This window comes from Carassius carassius, chromosome 44 (genome assembly GCF_963082965.1).
Source record: "Carassius carassius chromosome 44, fCarCar2.1, whole genome shotgun sequence".
NCBI lineage: Eukaryota > Metazoa > Chordata > Actinopteri > Cypriniformes > Cyprinidae > Carassius > Carassius carassius.
In genome coordinates, this window is record NC_081798.1 from 3,508,094 (window position 1) to 3,533,880 (window position 25,787).

Here is a 25,787-nt window from a genome sequence, read left to right on the forward strand (position 1 = left end):
ACAGTTAAAACGCATCATAATATTTGAAATTTTGCTTGTCATGTTTTAATGCATTACACTTTCTTAATGAATAGATGTACAGGAATTAAGAAAAACAGTAATATTATGACACACTGCAATATAAAACAATGCTTTTCTATTTTAATATACTTTAAAATATAATTTATTTTCATCAGCCATTTCTCCAGTCTTCAGTGTCACATGATTCTACAGAAATCAGTCTAATATGCTGATTTATTATCACTGTTGGAATATAATATTTATTTGGAAGCTGGGGTACTTTTTTCAAGATTCTTTGATGAATAAAAATTGAAAAAGGACAGAATTTTATCTTTTCTAACAATATAAGCCTTTACTATCACTTTTGATCATTTTAACACATGAATATATATTTTTTCCAAAAAGTAATACTGCCCAGAAACTTTTGAACAGTGATGTATATTGTTACAAGAGATTTCCATTTCTACCGACCATCCAGAGGAGCAGGACCTTTAGTCACTGAATAAAACTATTTAAATGTCTATATATATATATTCTCTTTGTGAGCTTTGACTGTTCATATGACAATATTCATTTAAAAGATCCGTTTACACGTTATGTTTGAGTTCTGTTGCCTTAAAAGCTGGAATACATAACACAATTTCAAATCCAGATTTTTTATAACGTTAGGCATCAAACACAGAAAAAAGACTGTCCATAGACCCTTTTCACATGATGTCACACAACTTCCATTCTGACGTGAAACAGGGTACTCTTACCTCCACCACACAGCTACCAAGTCCACGTATTAAACGTGACTTTGGGCTTTTTATTTTGTAAAGTTGCGTGTAAAAATCCAGGGTCACCGGTGGTGGTTTTTTGGGATTATATATAAAAAAAAATGGTTTGCTTGTTAGGGAAATTTGACAAGCAACTTTGTTTCTTTATTTATGTTCGCTGTATTCCATTCTCCAATGCATTAGATGACACTGTCTCCTCACAGTTAATAGCCAACCAGTGCAATAATAAAAGTGCTGCAACGTAATTTGCCAAATATTCCTCCCCCTCATTGGAGAAAAATCATGTTTGAAAAGAAGGCGCTTTACATGTGGTAACAGAATGCCTTTTCATTCAATATATTTATGTAGCTACTGACAAAGACTAAAGGATTTTGGTACTGCTTAATACAGCAGCTGTAGACTATGTACACGAATAAAGTTCAACAAAACAAGCTTATACTATTTAAATATCAATAAAATGGGGTCTATATTTTTCTGCTTTATTTTGATAAACATTACACAATATAATTCATAAATAATAAATATATTAAGTTTACATAAAAAGCTTTTACAGTGTAAATATATTTGTGTAAATATACTAAAAAAAAAACACATCAGCTGTTTTTTTTAGATATCACTGCATATAGCCTCAAAATAAACAAAATACAATTGATCATATCACAATAATAATTCACAAAGAAAAAGAGTATACATGTAAAGTCAAAATAAACAGAGGAATTAAAGGCGGTTGACGACGGTCCTTCTGGCATTGTTTCAATATAAAGTGGTTTTATTCTTAAACTGGATAATATCAGGGTTCTTTTCAGAATACTTGCATTAATGCATGCAAAACTTCCCTTAATATGAGAATATTTATATATTTTGTGTTCGTGTAATCTTTCCCATAGTAAAAAAAAAAAAAGGAAAAAGAAAGAAAAATCACGACTTTTGTCTTTTATTGCAGAACAACTCTTGCATGTAACTATACACAGAGAATTTACTGCTGTACTCACTATTACAATCATCACAGCAACAAATTAAATAATTTAAATTATCCAGGGAATGACAAACCGAAATAACAAATAAAATGGTTTTAAGTATATATTTCCAAATCAAATTATATTATAAATCTGAAAGCACTCTACCGTTGCTACAGTTGCTGCAAGCTAGCCTCCAAACCATCTGATGCAGAATATCATTCACAAAAGAACTCGACTATAAGATGTGGAGGAAATCTTATCTTCATATGAAACATTAACTAACATTATTATTAGTATTATTAGCTTCACTGTACTAAAGAGTGTTCTTTATGAGTTTTTGATGAGCTGAGAGATAACAGGAAACCTGGTGTGTGTGTGTGTGTGCGCAAGATAAGTGTGAGACAGAAATGTTATTTTAGTTTCTTAGACATCCTGGCTTCTTAGAAAATTATTTGCATTAAATTCTCAGAAACTCTGGATGTTTGCCTCTTGGTCGCACTCTGTGGTCACCTTGGATGTCTGTTGAACTTTTCTTGCAAGAAAATAAATATTCAGAAGACTTTTTCCTAAGAAGTCTCCGGTGTAAAGGTATAACAGAAGTAGAGATACATTGAGGATCACACATTACCAGACTTAAAGTCCTTCCGATCACAACAAAGTCACGCAGAAACATGTTTGATATCCTGTGACCTGATGGAATCAAAGTCAGAGTCGTAGAGACAAGATTTTCAATGGAACCTGTTAACTAAAATCTGCAGAGTGGTTCTGACTTTCATTAACTTCTCCAGATTTTAAATCGCTGGAAAACCGTGGCAAAAAAAAGTTGTGTAGTGTAGCCCTTACCTTCCACGTACTCCATGACCATGCACAGATGTCTGCGGGTCTCGAAGGAGCAGAACATGCTGACCACAAAGGGATTCTCTGCAAACGTCAGGATATCTCGCTCCACAAACACCTGCTGGATCTGGTTCCGCAGAATCAGGTTTTGTCGGTTGATCTTTTTCATGGCAAACCGTTGCCGAGTTTCTTTATGCCTCACCAGATACACAGCCCTGCAGGAGAGATGGAGAACATAGCAGTAGGATGCTTGGGTAATGTTCTGGGAGCTTCCTGGCCTTGAAGACACGGAGCACTGATTCTTGAGAGATTGAGTAAAACAGCTACACAATTTAGTTTTCACTAATTTAGTTATTAAAAATGAAAATTCGATCACCATTTACAACAATTCCTCAAGCTATTATTCCAGAAGTTATTATGAAGAACGTGGTAACCAAACAGTTTCTGGTCACCATTGATTTACATAGTAGTTTTTTCCCCAAAACTATGGTAGTCCATGGGAACCTGTAACTGTACGATTACCAACATTCTTCAAAATATCTTCTTTTGTGTTCAACAGAAAGAAGATATTCATATAGGTTTGGAACAAACATGAGGGAGAGTAAATGATGACATTTTTTTATTTTTGGGAGAACCATCCCTTTTAATTGCCAACATTTCCTCTTAAACCTAATCAGAAGATCACTAGAATCTTCTTAACACAAATGTACTACATTGACTTTCAGAATTATGACATTGCATTTTCAGACATAAACCCATCTACCCCTAGACTGTAACTCAATATTTTCCTTTACATATTCTAAGTAACTGTGCTAAATTTTTTTTTTTAATTTTTAGCTATTTTGCCTCAGTTTAACTTTTCCCCATCAGCTACTGCCAGCATTTTTTATTATTTCCACAAAATTATCATGACCCCCATAATATTCTGTTGAATGAATATCTTAACATGCATTATGCCAATGTTTTATAGCTTCATGCATTTTTTTTAAATCAACACTTGATTGAGTAGTACTCTCGTGAGTGGCGGCGGAGACTGACCTGAAGTGAAGAAATTGTTGAATAAAGTTGTAATTTTAGTTTTCTTTGCACACAAAAAAGGTATTCTCATGCTTCATAGATTTACGGTTGAACTACTGATGTCAAATGGACCATTTAAAAAATGTATTTACTATGTTTCTGGGCCTTGAACGTGGTAGTTTCACTGTGGTCTATGCAGGTTCAGAAAGCTCTCGGATTTCATCAAAAATATCTTTATTTGTGTTCCAAAGATAAACATAGGTCTCATGGGTTTGGAACGACATGAGGTTGAGTAATTAATGACAGATTTTGCATCTTTGGGAGACCTATCCCTTTAAGTAGGTCCTGTTGGCAGCCAGCAAAACCAGAAAAAGAAACTGCCTTTGTGATGGTAATAATAAACCATCCTCCAGTTCAGGAGCCTGTTTTGTCGAGAATCAGAAGCTATAGTAAGCTAGAATGAAACATTCAAATCATGTTTTGCCCTTATGGCTTTCTATAGTAATCACTTTTTTACCTGTAGCCATGATGTGATTTGCTTACCCATAAGCCCCATTGCTGATGAGTTTAATAGTCTCAAAATCACTCTCCAGTGGTTTTCTTCGTAGTGGTGTGGGTAAAGATTTATTCTGCTGTAAGTAACAGTAGGAGACGTATCGTTAGCGACGTCTTACGAAACCTAGCAAGGCTATTTAATGCTTCAGCTCTTTTTGAGGTGCATTTACCTCCGTGGATTCTTCCGAATCGACCGTCAGTGTGGGGCCAGAGTCATACTGCTCCTCGAGCTGAACGACTTCTGTCAAAAGAGATGAAGGACACAACAACATGAGCCTGAGAGAAACTGACATGCTTTCAAAACTAAACCACCACAAGATAATGGCACCATCAAGGGGATCTCGGTTGAGTCCTAGCTGGCTGATTATGTAGCGGGGAATATCGGTTTTGATGCCTTGGCCGACTTTGGCGTGACCTTCTGCGGCCTGCAGAAGATGGTAAAACTCCTCAGGGTCAAACTCCTAGGGAAGTGAAAATCAGGAGCACAGTTTTGGGAATGTCAAGAGCGTTAGGAATATTCACCGTGGATCAGTGTAGTGCAGAATCTCACCAGACACTCCAGCAGTCGTGCGGGTCGTGAGATGATGATGAGGATCTTCTTCACCAGCTGGGTGATTACTGAAACCTCCTCACTCTCGGAGCGCTCCAGAGCCTAAGCGAGACAGACGAACACAGTCTGTTATAGGGATACCGCATGACTTGTCTTGATCTACTGAAATAGTTTTGCGTCGTGTGTGTGATATGTATAAAATCGTTACTATCACATGAACTACCAACTTCAGTTGCATTGCTTCAATGCTATTCATAAACCCTCGTCTGTGGCCTCATGGGATAGTAAAGTGCCCTTCGATTGTGCATTTCAGTTTGCCACCAGAAGTAGTAGGTCATCTGCATACTTTTTGCCTACTGTTTTTCAAATAATATATATGAATTCAGATATATTACTTTCTTGGCATACTGTTTTCTTGCATTCTATTTAGTACAAAGTGTTTAATTTTGGACAAAGCGATAGTTAGTGATGCACTGAAATTTCGGTAAACGCAAATATTTGAAATTCAACTCACTAACCAAAACAACTAGCACTTATATTTCGCAAAAAAAAGGAAAACAGAATTATATTATATAGCATATAAAGTGTAGTTATTTTTTTCCCTATCTTGCTAAAAATATATGGACACTGAATGGCTTTCCTGAGGTAAATGTTAAGTTTTTAGCTAACAGCAAAATTTTTTACTTTTAGATAATTTTTATAATATTCATATTTTTAACAACAATAAGGGAGATGAATTTAGAGTTGCAGTATCTTGTTCTTCTGCAGTTTTAATGGCAGGTTTCAAACCAGGGTAAAAGCTTTCAACAGAACTGTTTTCTATTTGAATATATTTTAAAATGTATTTTATTCCTGTGATGCAAAGCTGAATTTTCAGCATCATTACAGTTCCTTCGGAAATCATTTGAATATGCAGATTTGCTGTTTAAGAAACATTTCTTATAATTATCAATATTGAAAACAGTTGTGCGTTTTCATATTTTTTATGCAAACTGTAAAACTTTTTTTAGGATTCTTTGATAAAGTTCAAAAGTTCAAAAGAACACCATTTATTACTTTTATTATTAACATCATAAAAGTCTTTGCTGTCACTTTTGATCAATTTAATGCAACCTTTTCTTAAATTTCTCTTTTTAAAAGACCATTTAATTAAAATAGTCAAAGAGAGGGTGGAAAATTCAGCAGCATACTGTGCGCTGATCATCAAATACACAGAAGATGACTGTATCCGTTCTGAACACTGGACAGTATTTGGTGAAGTGACTGGAATGTTATTTCTTGCTTGTTTAGGGGAATCTGTGGCTTGTGGGATGTGGAAGTGGGAAGAAATGAGCCACTTGTGCAACAGGATCAAATCCTTTCTAGGCACTCATGTGAATTTTAAATCAACTCTGTGTACACACAGTACCTGGATTTTAGATGCAATAGATGGCAAAATATAAAGGCTGTGCAAGACATATTCAAATATCATAAACACAAGCATCTGTAAAAGAGTGCATAAAAACATTTTTAATCTATCTTGAGCTGCTGTCTCCTCACGTAAGGAGAAAAGCACAGTAAACAAAGGATGACGCTCGGTCAGACGAAAAACTAAAATTACTGAGCTTTTATGCATTTGATAAAGCAGAGCAAATTGAGGGAGACATGCTATCAAATCAGCATTAAAGATGTGATGAGATAAGATGTGTGACTCATGTTTCGCAGACAGTCAAATGCCACTGCAAGAGGGGTTTGAGGGAAACTAAGATGATTCGAACTCGGCACGAACCGTCAGATCAAAACAATGAACTGTTTCCTTTTTTAGCACTGCAGCAAGCGAGTCTCTTTCTGTCATAAGAAGATTGCAGCTCAGACTCGACTGTGACTTGTGCCCTTGCAGCACAGAGCTTTATAATGATGCCCAGCTTCAAGCTGTCCTTACTGTTCACATGCGGAAATTTAACATATAATTATGATCAAGGATGGGATTCCATTTGCGACATTTGATGATAATTCATGAAACTAATAATAAACAGTTCAATATGATGACAAATTAGTATAATAAATTATTTTGTTATTAACTACAGTGGTGTCTAAGTAGTATGTAAACAATTTTTTTCCACATAGAAAAAAATAAAAAAATAAAAATTTAATCGATGTAAAGTTATAACTTTTTTTTTAATTCTTTATTAAAGTTAAAACTGATTCTGCACCATACTGAAAATATAAATGCAGTTGTTTCTGGAATACTCTGAAATGTGCTGCGATTTCTAATTCCAAAGTGATTTATATTATAAAACTAAATGTCAAGAACACAGATTACTATAATTTCTGCTGAATAAGAGCTATATGGGCCAAAATGTATTTGTGCAGTGCCTTTTACACCAGTAGTTTCAGTTAGTTTAACCTTGATTAACCTTAATTAGTTTAACCTTGACATTTATAATATAATAAATCGTTTACAAGGAATTCCACTGTAATTTGTTTGTTTTATACTTTTACTTTTCATTTCTGTCTGTTCTATTAAATTAAAATTTATTATTTTTGTAAACATTTTAATGTTTAATAATGTTGAATGTTTAATATTTTATGTGACTTATACACCGACGCAACTTATGTTTTTTTTTTCCCTTTCTCAAATAAGTCAAAAAACCGTCAATCAAACACTGATACTCAAAGACCTTCACTACAAACCAACAAAATAAACGTTTAATTTAAAGCAATTATGACAGAAATATATCACGGTTTTATACTAAAATGTACTTAAAAAAATAAAAATATTACTACTTTTATTCTTAGGGAGTATCATACAATCATTCATGTTTTTATTTACACAGTTCTGTTGCGCAGCATCTTATTTGACAAAAACACATTTTAATTTTGTTAAAAATGAATTTTTGATTACATTATGAAAGATTATTAAAATAGATTGTTTTATTAATAGATTTAATTTTTTGATAATGCATTTCTATTAAATCATTAAACACAGAAATCAGAAAAAAATCAAATGGAAACGCAGAATTTAGAAAAATAAAATTGATTTCATGGGTAGGAGTTTAATAGTGAAAGTTTCAATCTCAAGGTCTAAATTCAATTTCAAGGTCTAACAAACGTGGAAAGTATTTCCTTCCCTATTAATGGTAAAAAAAAAATTGCAATATTGTATGATATGCTAAAAATACTGTAATAATATTTAAAAAATATATTTTTGGCCATATCACCCAGCCCTATGTGTAACATTAAATTCAACTTGCACTTTATAAATCAGCAACATATAAGCCACCAAAAGTTTTAAGCATAATGCCAGTGAAAATAAAGCAGCAAAGACTATGCAATCCCAGAAAGGAGCAGAGATTGACAGTAACAGCATGGAGCGGACTGATGTAACCACAACCCAACGCAAAACTACAGGATTTGACCATCAATCACAACAGCTTGATGATTGAACAGTTAGAGCTGTTAAACTGCAGCATCAGGGCACCGCTGACTAAGGGAAGTGGGAAACACTTTAATAGCCTTATCTATGAGCACGACATCCACCGCACAGCAGAGATCTGACAGCGCTCAGTCTTGCCTGGGGTTGTCTGAACATTACATACAGGGTGGGCGTAAGGGTTGCTATGGAAACTAACACCCTGTGTAGTTGCAAAGATGAGCGTGGAGCTCGAACGGGGAGATCTATATGTCTAATCAAACCCTCTGCTGCAGGGTACACACACATTTATACACAAAATGATGTGCAATTACACACACGCAAATGCTCACGTGTATGCAAATGTACAAGCACGCAGCTCGAGGCTGCTCTTTTTTTTGCTGGGTGTAAAACAAATCTGAAAGTATTTATAGAGTAAAAACACCTTGGGGAAGAGATGGATTTCACACTTGTTAGTGGAAATGGTCACAGTTTCTTTTGAGAAGCCTGCATTCCTGCTAAACCACAGCCACCATCTCAGACCACCTGTTGCCTTTGGCATAATCAGAAAAGGACAGCATTACCAAGCTGACATTGGCTAAAGCAGCAGAAAATGGCGTCTGTAAAGTTGATCCACTTTGTCTCGCAGCACAAAGCACTGTCCTTGCACACTGTTTTCACATAAATTGGTGATCTTCTTTTTAATTTGTGGCTCCATTTTCACAAGCATCAAAACTGAGCCACTGACATCCTGAAGTAAAGTCTGAATCACCCGTAATAATCCCACAGCTCCTTAATAGGAGGAAGTCCTTCTCTATATCTCAGGATTGGATGGACTAGTGTTGTCACGATGCCAAAATTATTGTTTTGATACCGATACCTAGTCAAGAATTGCGATTTCGATACTTTTTTGATACTTTTCCTGAAAAGGGAAAATACACTCTCAAATATCATTGATTTATTTTAAAACCGGGACAACATTCTAATAATATAACACACTAATAAATGAACATATGAACAGCAGATATATTAAACAATGTTTCTGAACTCAGAAGATTAAATGTCAAAAGATAAATAATATAAATTTAAGCAATGGCATTCAAGTTAAAAAAAAAAAAAATTTAGCAGCAATATCTCAGATATTGTAACTTATTCTGTCAGTTGTGCAACCTTTTCTTTCAGAGGAGAAAACTCAGCCAGTGAGCTTTAATGAGCGTCATCTTTAGTGAGAATCATCTTTTTCTACCAGTCGTGGACCGGCGGCCACAGTATCACTTTTGCTAGCACATGCAGCCTAGTGATGCGCGGGTCGGGTTTTCTTCCAACCCGCGGGTCCCGCTTTTATGAAATTATTTTTGACCCGCCCCAGCCCGCAAATAAAGTAAAATTTCTTCACCCGCCCCGACCCACGCATCGGGGACATCACGGAAGATACGTTGCTACTAGACTCATGGCGCTATTAGCAGCGCATGCGCAGCTCGTGAACAGCTCTGTGAACTGTTTCATCCTGTCAAAGAGTTACTCAAGATGTGACGGAGCATGTGATTTGTTGAATGTAGTGAATCCATACGCCCTTCACTGAACGAGATCGAGAGATCTTCTCATTCGTGAACGAACTGATACATCTCGTTTATGAACGAAATGAATGAGTATACAGGGTCAGTGAGCCAAGCATGTAAATCTCGATCAGCAATCAGCAGATACAAAGCGCAGTTATAGGTGCTGTGCAGATACGCTCGTTTTCATAATTAGCATACAGAACATAAGTCCACATTTAATCCCCTTGGTCAGACAGTTCATATATAATATTCACATCTCACTGTAGTGCTTTTTTGCTGCTTGCCTGAGGAGAAAACACACAGACGTCCATAGGGAGGCTCTACTCCGAGAATCGCAATACTTTTGAAGTATCGGTGCACCGTGCAACACTAGGATGGACCCAATACTCCTCTTTCTTTTACTCTTTTTAAGTAGAAAGAAGACAACAAAATCATCCTCCCTGCTAGAAGACTCCAGTTTGTATCGTTTTATGATTTTTTTGCAACAGATTAATTATTATGCATCGGACCCAGTATACAATGTTTCTGTGTGTGATAATGTTTTAAGGTTTGATGTATACAAAAAAAAATTAATATGAAAATTTCGTTGTGCAAGGACCTTAAAACCTAAATCAATTTTTTTATCAGTGCATAAATTTAGCATTCTTTAACTGACTGACTAGTGCTAGACTATAATGGTTAAACAGAGAGAATTAATTTGCTTAAAAGTATAACCATGATTACTAAACAACTTTTTTTTTTTTTTTTTTTTTTTTACATTTTATCAGAATTCTTGAATGTAGCCACTGTAACATTTCTTTTTTTAGTTTTTATGTACATGGGTCGCCGGTATGCAGGTGCCACATGTTGGAGCCTGTGCGCTTCCTACCAGGCCACTTCTCCAACATCAACAAAGTCTCACATACAAACAATTGCCTGGATTCACTGAACTGGAAAGAGCTTTTCAGAAATTCCCACCTCACCTCATGCAGCATTTTTTCCAGTTTATCCTGTAGCTCTATGAAGTACAGAGATGTGATCAGGCCCTTCTGAGATTTATCCAGACAGTCCCTGGCCAACTCCACCAACTGGTGTTGGATAAATCCCAAGACGCCATCTCCCAGCGGAAGGGTGCTGTCTGGGGAAAACTGCCTGATGACTTCCAGCAAATGCTCCTCCATCTGAGCGGTGGCCTGCACAGCAGAGAGAACATTAGGCATCTCAGATTTGTAGAGTAAAAACTGGAAACAATCTGTTGGCGATACATACCTTTGGAAAGCGTTCCTTATAGACATGATTCATCATTATAATTTCATTATCAAAGGAGCTGCCAGTTCGTCCAGGGCTAAAACAAGGAGAACAACAGACGATAAATAATGATCCACTGGACTGAAAAAACTCAGGATGCACTCAGCCAAAAGCCCAACACAAAATACTGAGTTGTACAAACAATTTCATATATTTCATAAATATTTCATATTAAATATTAGCACAAATCTTATAGTGATTACTGGATAACAGATGCTACAAATTAAGTTTTTAGTAGTGATGTTCATGCATCAACAGAAAACAGCACAGATTAAAGATGGCTCTTGAAATTTAAGAATCCATATCAGTATCGATTAAAAACAAGAAATCGGTATTGTTAATTCAGGACTAGCATTCGCAAAGCATTTGTGTCACAAAATAAACACTGGCACCATAAAAATGTGTCATCAGAGAAATGCTAATTAAACGTCCCTGTCCCTTTTAATGATTTTGCCACTTCAAAACTATTTAGACTCAAAACCAAAAAATGGCTGTTTTGGAAGAAAATATGCCATTGCATCACTAATGAAAACTGCCAGTATGTACATTGTTGGTTAAATACTTTACTGACAAATATACCCACTATCCTCTACTTTCAAAAACCAAATGAGCAGAGTTTTGTTTGTGCAAGCACCCTCTTTGAAGCATGATGCATTGTGGGTGGACATCTAAACCTCTGAATCCTGCAGAGATGTGGGGTAAAGGTGAGGCGTTGCACTGCAGTCTGTAGTCTCGCTCAGAATAGGTGTCATAAACAAAAAAACCCTCATCAAATTTCAGTTTCTACTTTAGACTCTTCCTCTTGCATAATAATTGGCCAGATGCAAATTTCAAACCCAGTGTTCAATTATACCATAGTGAAAGCTGTCTATTCTCTGACTCAGACTCAAGGAAGGTTCTCTTGCCAAACAAAAAAGCTCCTTTTGTTTCGTTTTAATGGGGAAATCCTGGATATTCCTATTAGTCAGGAGTCCACTCATCTGACAACAAGTCTGCCAACAAACAGCACTGAAAGAGATTGTTCACTCAACAACGACAAATCTGCCATGATTTACTCATCCTCACATCATTTCAAACCCATACGACTTTCTGGTTGTTTCTGGTTGATGCAGTTACAATGAATGGGGGATTTAAATTTTTTTAAAAAGGGTACAAAGGCACCACAGAAATATAAAAAAGTGCACTTTAAAAGGGACATTTCACCCAAAAAATAAAATGCTGTCATCATTCACTCATCCTCAGGCTTTTCTACATTTTCATGAATTTCTTTCTTCTGCTAAACACAAAACCAAGCAGCTTCTGGATACCATTGAATCCCATTTTTTTTTTTACATAATGTAGAATATGGAAGTCTATGGGGATCAACTGTTACCAGCATTCTTTCAAATATCTTATTTTGTGTTCAACAGAAGAAAGAAACTCATACAGGTTTGGAACAACTTGAGGGTGAGTAAATATTTTGGGGATAAATTTTGGGGATAAACTTTCCCTTTAAAAAATATGTATTCCAAGTTTTCAGAAAACACAATAGCTTTGCATTATGGACAAATCATATTTCAAATTGAATAAAAAAAGTTGAACCAAATCAGTGCAACTTGTAATCGACAAAAAAAAACAAGATGAATAGGCTGGGTGTTAAAATTCTAAATATCTTCTTAAATTTGGAATGTTTTTTTACCAAAAGTTCTTGTTAATTGGAAATCCATAGAAAAGAACACAGAAGTATTTACATTACGCAAAAAAAGTCATATGTGTTTGGAACAATGCAAATAATGAGAGAAATCTTCCTTTAATATTACATATAAAATAAAGTGACTATACACATTACAGCTGTAACCCTGGCTAAACTTGGGTTAATTAAGTCTTTACATTAGTTCTAGTGTGATTAATCCTGGTGTAGTTCATTACTGTGTTTATTTTAAGAGTGGTCATCTATATTTATAACCACCTGTATGCAAATATGGGTAATTCAAATCATTGGTTTTGATTAGTTTGTAAATGTAATGATCCTACCTACTTAACTGGTTGGTGTATTCTGATTGGTGGATTAATTTCCGAATAGTATTCTGAATGGTGGATTAAAAGGGGAGAACCGCTGAATAAGAGAGGAAGAAGAGAGGAGGCACTACAGAGCCATTGCATTTTATTTTATTTTTTGCCATTTCACTAATTATTATCAATATTAGATGTCAACAATGGAGTCAGGAAATTATGCAAGCAAGACTTAGACTCTAATTTCCCCCATAAACAGGTCTAAGTCACTGCACTCAGATAGTCAATGCATATATAATAAACTCTAAATCAGGTCAAGAAATGATTAAACCCTAATAGCCATATTAATGAAATGGAAACAAAGATGAACATGTTTTTGTTTACCTAAGGCTACGTGACCGGGGTCGTATAAACGGGGAGGGCCGGCCATCTTCATCAGTCATGCTCTCCGAACTTCGGAAGTGACTGAACAGAAAATGAAGCTCGTCCTGTGTGGGTTGGTATGGTAGCTGGTGCAGTCGTTCTTGAGATGAGGAAGATGACTGCAAAGCAACCAACAAACACACAAATCCATCACAAACACATGGCCACAACAAACATAAAACATCCTTCCAAATCTGGAACATTTCCACCTGCTTTGCTCTTTTACTATTAAAAGGATTTAACGGAGAATTCTGTCTTTTTTATGCATCCTCTTGTTATTTCAAACCAAGTTTTAATTTCATGGAACATACAAGATTTAATTGTAGATAAACGAGAGTCACGTACAGAGACGGTTGAGCTGGGAGGGTTGGTCCCATAACCTGAGGATGGAAGTGAAGCCAGAGACCACCGTCTCCCTTCCGCTCTGCCGAGAGAAAAGAAAGAGTAATTCAGGAGAGAGAATGATATTCAATCACTTAAAACTTAACGTCAGCCCACAACAACTATTATTTATAGACTATATAATTATATATAATATATATTTTTCCCCTGCTAATATAATACCATACTAACATCACTCACAATATGCATGTTTACCACCACTAATACAAAGTCACCTTGAGAGTTCCTCAATTAACAGCTTCTAACATGCACTTTCAAATAAAAAGAAAGCTAAATTTGCATTCAGAGGCTGGCAGAAATGGTATCTCGCACACAATTATTATTATTTTTTTGCAATATCAGCATTAAAGCCTATATTTATGGCAAACAAATTGTGAATTATTTTAAAAAATGGTGAAGCAAAGCATCAAGGCAAAAAATAAAAAAACAAAATAACAGGAAGTTTATAAAGAGTACACAGAGTCCCAAAAATAGTGAAGGTGATTGAGGTTCGGCTGCGTCATTGTGTGAAAAAGAGATTGGCTACCTGTCAGCTCGAGCCAGGTGGCTGAGAAGAAATGAACAGGAATGAAGAGAGAAAATAGGCAACACGCATAGTGAGCTCTATTGAGAAAGATTCATAAGAATAAATGAGTCAACAGTGCATCCTGTCACTTAGGTGATCCTGACACTTAGGTAATTAACAATTTGGTAAATACTGAAGAATATCCAGAATGCTGTTCTGTCATGTGTCTAATTAACAAGAAAAACATGATAAAGAGCGTTTGTTTACCTGCGGGCGAAAGGGAAGTTGAGAGAGCAAATAGCAGTGGACACATTTCGTGGGCTGTCCAGAGGGCTGCTGGCAGCTGTAAGGGGAACAAGAGGAAATTTCAACAGAGCACATAGTGTTACGTAAGCTAGAGGATTTAATATATGTCAGATGACCTCAGATGTTTCACAAATCACACACTTTAGGACATTTATCTCCTTTCAGAACAATAATATGCGTCTAATTCAATGTCTATGGAGTTTAAAACTGACGTGTGTAATTTTTCCAATGTTTTAAAATATAATCTCTAAACTTAACAAGCAGAGACGACTATAAGTAAGCCATTCGTAGGCTGACTTCCCAAAAAAAGTGGCGCAAGCAACTTTGTTTGAGCAGCCAGACATGGCTAGGTGGTTTTCTGTTCCAGGGAAACCTGTTTGAAAACAGTCATTATTTGCACCAAAATAACACACAGATGTAAAATGTAAAAAAACAAGTCGATGAGCTACAGTTAATGAATTTAGTTAAAGAGATAGTTAACCCCAAAATGAAAATAAATGACTCACCCTCACGTCTTTCCAAACCTGTTAGACCTTTGTTCATTTTCGTAACACAAATTAAGATATTTTTGATGAAATCCGAGAGCTTTCTGATCCTCCATAGACAGCAACGCAACCACACACATTCAATGCCTATTTTAATGATGTCCTCATTTCCTTTCTGGGCTTTGAATGTGGTAGCTGTGTTGCGATCTATGCAGGGTCAGAAAGCTCTTGGATTTTAACAGCCGAATCACAAGCAAATGGTTCAGAAGATTCATACAGTTCAAGAACTCATTCAGAAGATTCAACAACTCATTCAGCTGATTTGATGATAATTTATTCTGATGATTCATGAGCAAATCACTCATCTGATCTGTGATCAAATCATACAGTTTAATCATTATTCTTCATTCTTATACTGATTCATATCTCAAGTTAAAGTCACTTGGTCAAATCACTGTAGGGGAAGATTACCAATGCAAAATGGTTTAAGCGTCTGTCTTTTCCTCAAACAATCCTATAGCACGATATGGAAAGGTATGTGATTGACTTCCATTGTGCTTTTTTGTAGTCAACAGATATGGTTACTGACAAACATCTGCGTGAAGACTCTTTAAAAGACTCTTCTCGTTTTGTGTTCTGCAGAAATAATAACAGCATACGGGTTCGGCTTTTTCAAATTTTTTTGAGTGATGACGTAAACCCTTTGAAGCAGTGTGGCACGAGGAGGTGAGGATTGGACAGGCTCATGTTACGCCAGGTACATCAACCTCTCAACAGTCACAGGCCAGCACAATGTCAGCTGTCCTAGAGTGGGTGTCATGTGACAGCGAGTATTACCTGTGTGTGCGGACAGAGGTGAAAGAGGGCGGGTGGGCGACGGTGTTCCAACACCAAGGCTCTTTCTAGTACTGCTGCGACAGCTGCAACACACAAACAAGAGGAGAGGGATTATTAAAAACCTTTCAACATAATCCAGCCCAGCCTTTATGGTCGACACCAAAGTTAACAAAGAAAGTGACAAAGGATTTAATGATCAGCACGCTCTCGATAGTGTTACAATAACGTGGCTTTTTTGATTCAAGAATAATCCTATGAGTAATTCTGCAAAATCTGCAGGCTCTGGCCATCATATGTCATTTGCATTGAGAGACTCAAGTTGTGCATGTTATTTATCACTTGCTGCTCACCAATCGCCTCTTTCAGAGTCATGCATTGCACTTTCATCTCTAGCTGCTCTGCAGCTACAGATGTCTATCAGTGCATAGAGATATGTCACTATGCCAACATCAACAGTTCAAAATAAAGCTTTAGATAAAGCCATGCAACCTATTATACTGCGTCATTTTTACAGTCTAGGTAAACAGCACACTGTTTTAAGACGCAACTATAGCATTACCCTAAAATCCACAGTGCGATTACATAAATCGACCAAGAATTGCCCACGTGACGTGTCAAAAGTTGACACATTAGAAAGTTTTGATCGCGCACGTCTCGTCTGATATCGCATGTTACCTTTTGGATCGCTTGAGCATCGCGCCCGTAACAAAATGAGATTTGCTGCAGCCAGGCAACGCACTCCAGGAACTCGGATCAGACATAGTCGCAGACGATTACAGTGCCAACTATCCAAGCAACACCGAGATACAGAACCAAAACTAGAGTGGAACCCCACTGCGATTCATAAATCCGCCTCTTGACTGGAGAACGGTTCATCTCTGTTCTCTGTGTGACACGCTGCTGCTGCTTGCCAGGACTCTCCGTGCAACTTGGTAAAAGTTTAGACGATTACATTCTGGTTCAATCATCTTCCGATATCAACTCGAGCTGACACAAAGTTTAAATATTTACTTTCCTAAAGTGCGATTTGCATCGGATAACAGGCGCAATGGACAGCCCATGTTGGTAGGTAAAGATGCTGCTGTGTTGTGGTTGTTTCTCGTGTTGTTGATTGATTGCCGGGCGACGATAAGCTTGGGATGTACCATGTTGCTGTGAAGAGGGGGAGCGGAGTCTAAGCATTCTTTTTTCATCTTAATCGCGGTTGGCAAACTAATTTACAGTGCATTTCCGCCACCTTCTGAGATGGAGTGTGGAGCAATATAAGTAATACAATTAAGTAAAACAAGTAATAATAAGAAAGAAAAATGAAAAAAAAAAAACAGAAAAGGGATTTTTTTAATTGAATTAAATCTGTGACCTTTAAATTCTAATAATATCTTGAAAACTTGTGATGACTTTAATAAATTCTGAATTGACAAACCACTTATACCTATTGACTTGATTTGATTTTCTAGTTTTAACCTTTAATTTTTACATCTGGTGCATTCTAATAGAACATGCTCTACTGTCTCTGTTTTTTTAAAGTTATTACATAAACCTAACTCATGATTCCCAGTAATTTTTAAGAAATGGTTGAGAGCCATATGGCCTATACAGAGATGTGAAATAATCACGTCTTCCCTCCTATTTCCACAAACCACTCTCTTTGAATTCTGTACAAGTGTATTCCCTTTCCCTCCTTATCCCACCTCTCTTGCCATGAACCTTTTAAAGGGCTCTTAACTTCAAAGGAATACTAAGTCCTATTTCTGTATTTTTTTAAGGTCTTAGCTAAAATATCTGCTTTTTTGTTTCCTTCCACCTCAACATGTGCCGGGCCCTGTACCCAAAAGGATTTCTATTAGTAGTATATCTTCTCTTGATGTAGATTTGCCATACATTATACTTGTTAACACCGAATATGAGTCATGAGCATATTACAATATTTTTATGATTCAAGTTCTCCACCCACTGAACTGCTAACATAATTCCAATCATCTCTGCTGTATAAACTGATAAATGATCTGTGATGCTTTTACTTATTGTATAATTTAACTCTGAAACAACAACAGCTGGAGTGATTCGATTTGATGCTGGGTCTTTTGAGCCATCTGTATATATATTTGTCAACAACAATTATACTCCATGTTTATATAATGTCTCACTGGCAACTCCTTTCACATATATTTTTGTTTTTCTAGAATTATGTTTTTCAGCTGAAGGTCAACTACTGGTAACGTATATAACAATGTAGAGACAGTAGCTAATACTACAGTTGGACTTACATCAATTTCATTTATTCCCATTCTCTGTGCCTCTTTATCTGCTGTCCAGCCATAGCTTTCTATCTTTGAATATTCATACTCCCAACATGTTTTTTTAACTGGATGCATTTCGCCACAACCTTTAACTGAAATCCAATACACCATTTTTAATTGCATTCTGCTAAATTCTAATGGCATTTACCATATTTCTACTTGTAAAGATGCAACTGGTGATGTCCTGAATTCATCACAACAAATTCTTAAGTAAATATAAGTAGAGATTGTATTGTCAATTTTTTTCCCCCCAAAGACATTGATGCTGAGCAATATACAAAACTACCATAGTCTATTGTTGATCATAGAGCACAGTCTAAACTCCAAAGAGATTGTCAACTAGCTCCCCATTCTGCTCCAGACAGACATCTTAATATATTAATGCCCTTCTTGCACTTGTTAGTTATTTTTTGAAAATGAATTCCAAATGTTAACTTAGAATCCATCCATATAGTTCCAAATATCGAACCACAGAAACCTGCACTAACTTCTGGTTATATATTTTTAACATAACTTTCGGATTTTGTCTCTTTCTAGAAAAACATATTACTTGAGTTTTAGAAACTAAAATCTAAATCCCCAACAGTTTGCCCATTTCATACTTCATCTATAGCCTCCTGGAATTTTCTTTCTTCATGATTTACATTTCTTCCTCTCTTCCATAACGCTCCATCATCTGCATAAATTGCTCTACTTATTTCAGGTTACTTATTTATGGAAACACATAACTCATCATTATATTAAAAAAGTATTGGGCTAGATCCTTGTGGGGCTCCTTTTTCCGTTGAATAAAGTTTTGAATATGATTTTCCCACCTTATCTTGTATTGTCCTATCCAATAAAAAAAACTCATAATCCAGTTATATACTGTAATCTACCATTTATTCTGATTTTATCCAGTTTAATTAATAAAGCTTCCCTCAACATCATATCATATGCCTTCTCAACATAAAAAATGCCCCAACTACTATTTTATTACTTTATTTACTCTTACTTTCCTAATATAATTTTCAAGACAAATCATTGAGTCTATAGTACTTTGAACTTTCCTAAAGCCACTTTGATATATTTTTAGCAATCCTTTACTTTCCAGCACATAAGTAGATTGATTTATTACCATCCTTTCCATTCACTTACATAAATTCGAAGTTAGGACTATAGTTCTTTAATTCAAAGGATTTGATTGATCTTTTCCGGTTTTTGCTAATGGAATGATAATGACATGTTTACTTCTTTCTGTGTCTTGTTAAATAGACTTAATATAATATTTAAAGAAGTGTCTGAGAGATGTTTAATCATTTCATAACTAATTTCATCCTTCCCAGGTGATGTATGTCTTACATTCACTAATGCTGGTTTAAGTTCCTTTATTGAAAATTGTATATTAATTATACCTCCAGTATTGTCTTTTGGATATTTCCTCAAATTGTGCTCTCTGCAATTCCTCATTTCATTAGAAATATTTCCATTACTAAGCACTTCCACAAATGATTTTGCTAAGACTTCTGGTTTTTCACCGTCAGCAATATATATATAATCTCCCTTCGCTAACTATTCCTGGAATATTACTACACCTCTGGATCCCACCCATCTTCCTAATCATTCTCCATACTTCTATTATTTCTATTTTCCCTACTATTTTATCACAAATTCTCTCCAACGTTTTCTTTTTGCTGTTCTAACCACTTTCCTAACATTAGGCAAATAGCCTTAGAATCCAAAACTTTAAATAGGGTTTGAGCCATGACTAGTGGTCAACCGATATATCGGCCGATATTTGGCATTTCTCAAATATCGGCAACGGCCAATACGTTTTTCTGCTTGGCCGATGTGTTCGAGACTTTTATTTTGACGGCACTGAGAGCGGCAGCGCCTGAGCACACACAGTGCTCACATTCTCTCTCGTTTGTCATTGCAACAGTTCAGTCTAATAGGGATAGATTCTGTCTAATAATCAGACAGAATGGCTAAACAAAGGGATTAATGTATACAGAAAGTATTATAAGGACTGCTTTTATATTAGGTCTATTAGTAATAGAAAGGCAAACATTATAATACTTTCTTTTTTGCTGTCAGCTTTAAGCAAATATGCATTAAAATGATTTAAACAAATCTTTTGAATGATTAATGAACATTTAATTTCACAATCTTTGCAAGCTTAGTCGAATCCAGCTGTGAGATCTTGAAGTGTGCATTTTTATCCACATGATCGTGTTTCTCTGTGTGACAGTCGGTCCGTACGAATTGAATGCTTTAAACTCGTGCTGCGCTTTATGCATATGTCCACTGTCATATTCATGTCATTTTCACTGTGCTGTATGTATAATGAGGGTTACCCTGGCTTTATTTGAAAAATATGATTCCCAGTTCACACAAACTTCCTAGAATACTGAGTGCCCTATTGGTTACAGTGTTTACTTTCTTTTTAATTATATTTTTATTAAATATTTGTGAAAAATACTGTCATCTAAATTATAAGCATGTTTCTTTAACATATTTATTTTTTAATCCACTGTCAAATGATTTCAAATTTCTTAAATATTAATAATAATAATAAATAAAAAAATCATATCGGCTATAGGCCCCCTGCTTTCCAAGATATCGGCATCGGTTGTCAGAAAACACATATCAGTCAACCACTAGCCATGGCTCTTGCACACATACTATTTGAGGTTTTTGATCCAAATCATCAATACTTTTCGCAATAATACTTCTAGCATTCCACTGAAGAACTATTACCATTATTACAACCCACCACATGGTGCCTGAGAATTTCATTTAGTTGCTGATCAGCCCTCCACATCCAAGTATTTCCCAGCTGCTCTTATAATGATTCGAATTCTCTCAGATCTACGTTCAGTTTCCGCTAAACAGTTATAATCTCCACAATAAAAGCAAAAAAAGCAAAAAGCCTTTTTAGACCGAACACTTTTGCAGGCTTCTGCATATGTTATTCCCTCCATAGTTCAGCCTCTTCAGTCTTTCTCCTAAACTGACATCCACCTGTGCACCACCACAGTTTTAAAAGGGATTTTAAAAAGGAGATAAACAGCACCAAAATCAGTCAAGCACATCTCAGGTTCTTTTATCCATATGAATCATACATGACATGAGCTTTACATGCACACATGAGTGTAGGTCCCATTAAATGAAAAAACAATCAATGAGATGTGTTTGTCATGCTGACTAACTGGAGACAGTTCTGTCCCTCTGCAGGGCCGGAGCAGGTTTATGCTATGTTTTGGCGTGCGAATCGGCTGTCTTACCTGCAGGGATGAAGGGATTGTAAAGGACTGCAGGGGCTGCCTGGACTGCATGGACTCAGGATGATGGGGCTCTGGCTGGGTGACAAACTGAAAAGCAAGACACGTTTACATGCATTAGCGCTCTGACTAAGTGCATGTGGACTGTTTTTTTGTTGGTGTTTCTTCATGCTCTCAGCAGCACTGCAAATTAAAGTGCTTTAAGGATTCCTTAAGTGCGATTATGATGCTGCAACACATGAAACATGACACTAATGAATGAATAAGGGACTTAAAGCTGCTGTAAGCGATTCTTTTAAAATTATGCACTAAAAGTTGGGGTGCCTGATGGATATACTCTAGTGTTTAAAAGTTTGGGGTTAGGAAGAAGTTTAAATGTTTTTGATAGAAGTCTAAACAAGGATGCATTTTTTTTTATTTAAAAATACAGTAAAAATAATAATAGTCAAATATCATTACAATTTAAAATAACTGTTTTTTGTTTTGTTTTTATAGTTGTATACAAATGTAATTTATTCCTGTGATGCAGAGCTGTATTTTCAGCATCATTACTTCAGTTTTCAGCATCACATGATCTGTTGCTCAATAAACACTTCTTATTAACATCAGTAGTAAAAGTAGTGACCAGTAGTGAGTAGTATGTGAACCATTGTTTTCACAAATTTTTTATGGAAAAAAAAAGTTCTAAAGAACAGCATTTAAAAAAAATATATATATATAATTTATAAATCTTCACAGTATAAATTAAACGTCTTTACTATCACTAAACAGTAAAAAAGATCTGAGCATAGCTGCTCGTTTTTTTTTTAGCCAATCAGCACCCTTGGACTCGCAAGGTTTGTTGATGAATAGATGGAGACATTCTGTTTTAGTCTGGCGAAGGTGGCTAACTTCACTTACAGCATCTTTAAACTACATAATTTCCACTATCAGTAGTTATCCTGATGGAAAATGTCACAAGAGATGAGATGGAATGCGTCATGTATGACGAACAGCTAATGAGTGCAAATGATTTATATAATCGGAGATCTGACAGCATACGCACTGGATTATTACAAGGGTTCTATCAACCATATAATCTCAAATTTCCGCCGTTTTTGTCAACACTTTTCAGTCTGGTTCTGCAGGAAGCAAGTGTTTTCCAGCATAAAAGTTGAGTAAATAACTTAATGTGTGACCTTCAAAGTCATTTATTGTTTACTGCCTCCATAACTTGTCTTTCAGTTCCACAAAATGCATTAGAGGCATCAAGATAAGGCCATTAGATGCAGGAAGCACAATTTCTCATGTTCCTTCATGCCATTCAATGATGTCATCAGCCGAGTAGCCCAAAACATACTCATGCTAACCCAACAGGCATTTACGTGTCAAACTGAAGGCAGAATTAATGGAGCAAATCAAAATAGACTTGAAGCATGTTGTTAACAGAAGCCAGTTAATACAGGTATTGATTATTGTGACCTCGATGAGGGTAATGTGCTGTTTTAGTACTGACCGTTCTATACTTTGATACTTTGAAAATATCCCCTGAAGTGCATGAGCCAAACTTTGATGAACTTTGGTTTGCGGGACAAATTTGTATCGTGGTGACCTAAAAGCTAACAGCAATGTTAAATATTCATGACTATACAAATAGGGCTGCCACCGTCTGGCAGTTTGTATATTCTTACTGCAATGGATAGCAACAAGCGCTCTAGAAGTGTGAGGATGTTGTCATGGTGAAGAAAGAAAACTGGAGACGACCCAACTGTGAATACTACCCCCCTGTGCTCGACAATCTGATGTTATGCCGCTTTCAACCATTCTCTGTGCATTTGCTTTCAGAATATGCAGTGTTTGATAAAGCACTTTGTATCTTCCTATAGATACCATGCAGTGCTATTGGAACCCAAAGCTTAAAATCCCTATAAATCAGCGGTTAATCCTCAGTCATATTTGGAGATGCTTTTGCTGAAGCAAGGCTCCGGATATTGGCTCCTACACACTAGGACTGAAAATGTAGAGGGCTGTGAGTTCGGCTATATTCACTCCGTGCTCAGAGTGGGAGGACAGGCTTGGAAAGCCGCAGTGATCATGTTGAAGTCAGGCAGAAGCAAGTGTCAGAAAGGCAGGAAAACATTGAGAGAATGACAGGGATGCAATAAGGAGAGTCACTCGTGTTCTCACTTAAAAGATCGACTCATAGTAGGATCCTGAAAAGTGTGATTATAGCGTTTACTCAATAGAAAACACATCTGCAAACCTCTAAGGTATTAAACTGTAATGTGATGCAACATGATGCTGGACTATTCCAAATAAAAGGCCATTTCGCAGTAATAGATTGTAGTGAAGACAATTCTGACTAGTAGGGAATGGCAAACAAAGTATAGTCCTGTTACATTTACTGAAAAACTGTTGTTTTCTAAAAATACAGTAACAAAAATTGGGCCTATCCATAAACCGCCAATGTTTGTATACACAGTACACAAACATTAGGGTAACACATGCGAAACTAAAATAAATGCAATAAACTTTAAACAACATAAGACGTAACATCAAAAAATAAGTAATGCATAAGAAAAAAATATATATGATTAAATGTAAAGCATAATGCATCACAACTTTTACTGCTTTTCCATTGTAAATTACATGGCGGCTTATATTTTGTACTTAGTTTTATTTTAACAATATTTTACTGTAGAAGTACATGCACTTTGTTAAATATTTTCTAATATAAGGTCATTCATTCTTTTTGTGGCAAAAAAACACATTTTTACTGTATTTTTTACAGTAAAATTACAAGTAATGTGCTCTTAAATATATTAAAAATGTTTGTTTGGTAAAGCTCGTTTTACTGTATAATTTTTTTTCCATTAAAATTTCAAACATTTTCTACAGTGTACAAACATACAGCTGAAACAAGAGCTGTAGGCTGTTGTTATTCTTAAATGACATTTAAAGAAATGATTCATTTTGGGTTTTGAGGTTTAAGAACCTGACTGTGTGTTTGGGTAATGCATATTAAACAAATGGAAATGTCCTGTCTCGTCACAAAATGATCAATTTAATCCATAATGAGGTATTTGAATGTTTATCGTTACACATTTATCGTTTAATACCCCAGTGTGTCCAGTAAGCTCCGACATTTTCTTCCGTACAGCAAACACTGTGAATGAGAACGCGCCCAACCGACACTTCGTTACTTATTGTTCGCTCTTTAGTTTATATCAATACAAACCATAAAACACACAGGAATTGAAGGAAAATGAATAAACGATGGGATTCTTTTTTACAAATTCGCCTATCGCTGTCGACTCCTCTCTCACAACTTACCATCTTCAAGGGGGAATTCCCCCGTCGTGAGTAAATAATTCATCACCAACATTTGAATAACGTAAAAAAACAATATTTGAGCTTACTCCAAAGTGAGGGAGGGGATTTTCAGCTTGTCTCTCCTCTTCATCTCTAAGAAGCCCGTGAAGCACGATCAGGTGAAAATAAGCAGCTTGTTTCAGATCTCACGCGAGAATGCAAAGTGCCCACTGTTTACACATCGTCGTTTAACATCTGCCAAACGACAGCGTGAGGTTTTCTGCTGCACTTGTGCAGACACTTCCTTAAAATAGACACATTCTCAAGGAACACTTTTAGTTAAAGTGATGTCATGTTTCTAAGCGAAGGTGACTGTGGTATGCAGAGCGCGTGAGAGATGATTGAGATTGAATGTGCGGTCACATCTCCCATGTGATTGTTCAGGGGAGGTGTGCTTCAACACACAGGTGGAAAAAACAAACACCACAAAAACCCCCGAGAAACCACTGGAAACTGTCATTTTAATATATGCAAGACATTTTACTTTGATAACCTAGCACGTAATTAGTTTTCATCGCGTCAGGGCGGCTTTGGACCAATGTTTGTATGGCAAGCCGTTTTAAAGGTCCCGTTCTTCGTGATCCCATGTTTTAAACTTTAGTTAGTGTGTAATGTTGTTGTTAGAGTATAAATAATATCTGTAAATATTCTAAAGCTGAAAGTTCAATGCCAAGCAAGATATTTTATTTAACAGAATTCGCCTACAAAAAACGAACCATTTGGACTACATCCCTCTAGTTCCTGCAGTAATGACGTCACTAAACAGTTTTTTTGACTAACCTCCGCCCACATGAATACACAAAAAGGTGGGCGTGGTTTTTCATTTTCATCTCCAATCATCTTTGTTTGGCCTTCCCAGGGACGCTGTACTTGGAGATTAATGGTAACAATTTATGTTTAACTCGGTTCCCGAAAATTATAATCCACATGTAAAACTATGTGCAGCACATTTTGCTGAGGACAGTTTCCTCAATCTCAATCAGTTTATT

General features: G+C 36.1%; 1 protein-coding gene and 1 long non-coding RNA gene across 7 annotated transcripts in view; one reads left to right on the forward strand and one right to left on the reverse strand.

Annotated features, from left to right (window-relative positions):
* The window catches only part of LOC132126881 (microtubule-associated serine/threonine-protein kinase 3-like), a 36,740-nt gene extending 11,576 nt beyond the window's left edge, over nucleotides 1-25,164 (reverse strand). The window contains exons 1-14 of one of the 6 annotated variants that reach the window (XM_059538452.1): nucleotides 24,846-25,164; nucleotides 21,451-21,537; nucleotides 15,885-15,967; nucleotides 14,524-14,599; nucleotides 14,278-14,298; nucleotides 13,695-13,773; nucleotides 13,311-13,468; nucleotides 10,896-10,971; nucleotides 10,610-10,819; nucleotides 4,698-4,799; nucleotides 4,476-4,608; nucleotides 4,318-4,388; nucleotides 4,136-4,221; nucleotides 2,582-2,790 (exon numbers count right to left, since the gene is read on the reverse strand). In XM_059538452.1, the coding sequence (XP_059394435.1) occupies nucleotides 2,582-2,790; nucleotides 4,136-4,221; nucleotides 4,318-4,388; nucleotides 4,476-4,608; nucleotides 4,698-4,799; nucleotides 10,610-10,819; nucleotides 10,896-10,971; nucleotides 13,311-13,468; nucleotides 13,695-13,773; nucleotides 14,278-14,298; nucleotides 14,524-14,599; nucleotides 15,885-15,967; nucleotides 21,451-21,537; nucleotides 24,846-24,889 (1,435 nt within the window). In that variant the 5' untranslated portion in view covers nucleotides 24,890-25,164. Of the gene's footprint in view, nucleotides 1-2,581; nucleotides 2,791-4,135; nucleotides 4,225-4,317; nucleotides 4,389-4,475; nucleotides 4,609-4,697; nucleotides 4,800-10,609; nucleotides 10,820-10,895; nucleotides 10,972-13,310; nucleotides 13,469-13,694; nucleotides 13,774-14,277; nucleotides 14,299-14,523; nucleotides 14,600-15,884; nucleotides 15,968-16,559; nucleotides 17,039-21,450; nucleotides 21,538-24,845 lie in introns of those variants that run through there. The other 5 variants (XM_059538451.1, XM_059538454.1, XM_059538453.1 and 2 more) reach the window with 5 other exon arrangements.
* On the forward strand, nucleotides 16,815-21,657 carry LOC132126882 (uncharacterized). The gene is made up of 2 exons (XR_009427465.1): nucleotides 16,815-16,949; nucleotides 21,401-21,657. It is a non-coding gene; the product is annotated as an uncharacterized LOC132126882 (long non-coding RNA).
* Nucleotides 25,165-25,787: the final 623 nt, after the last annotated feature.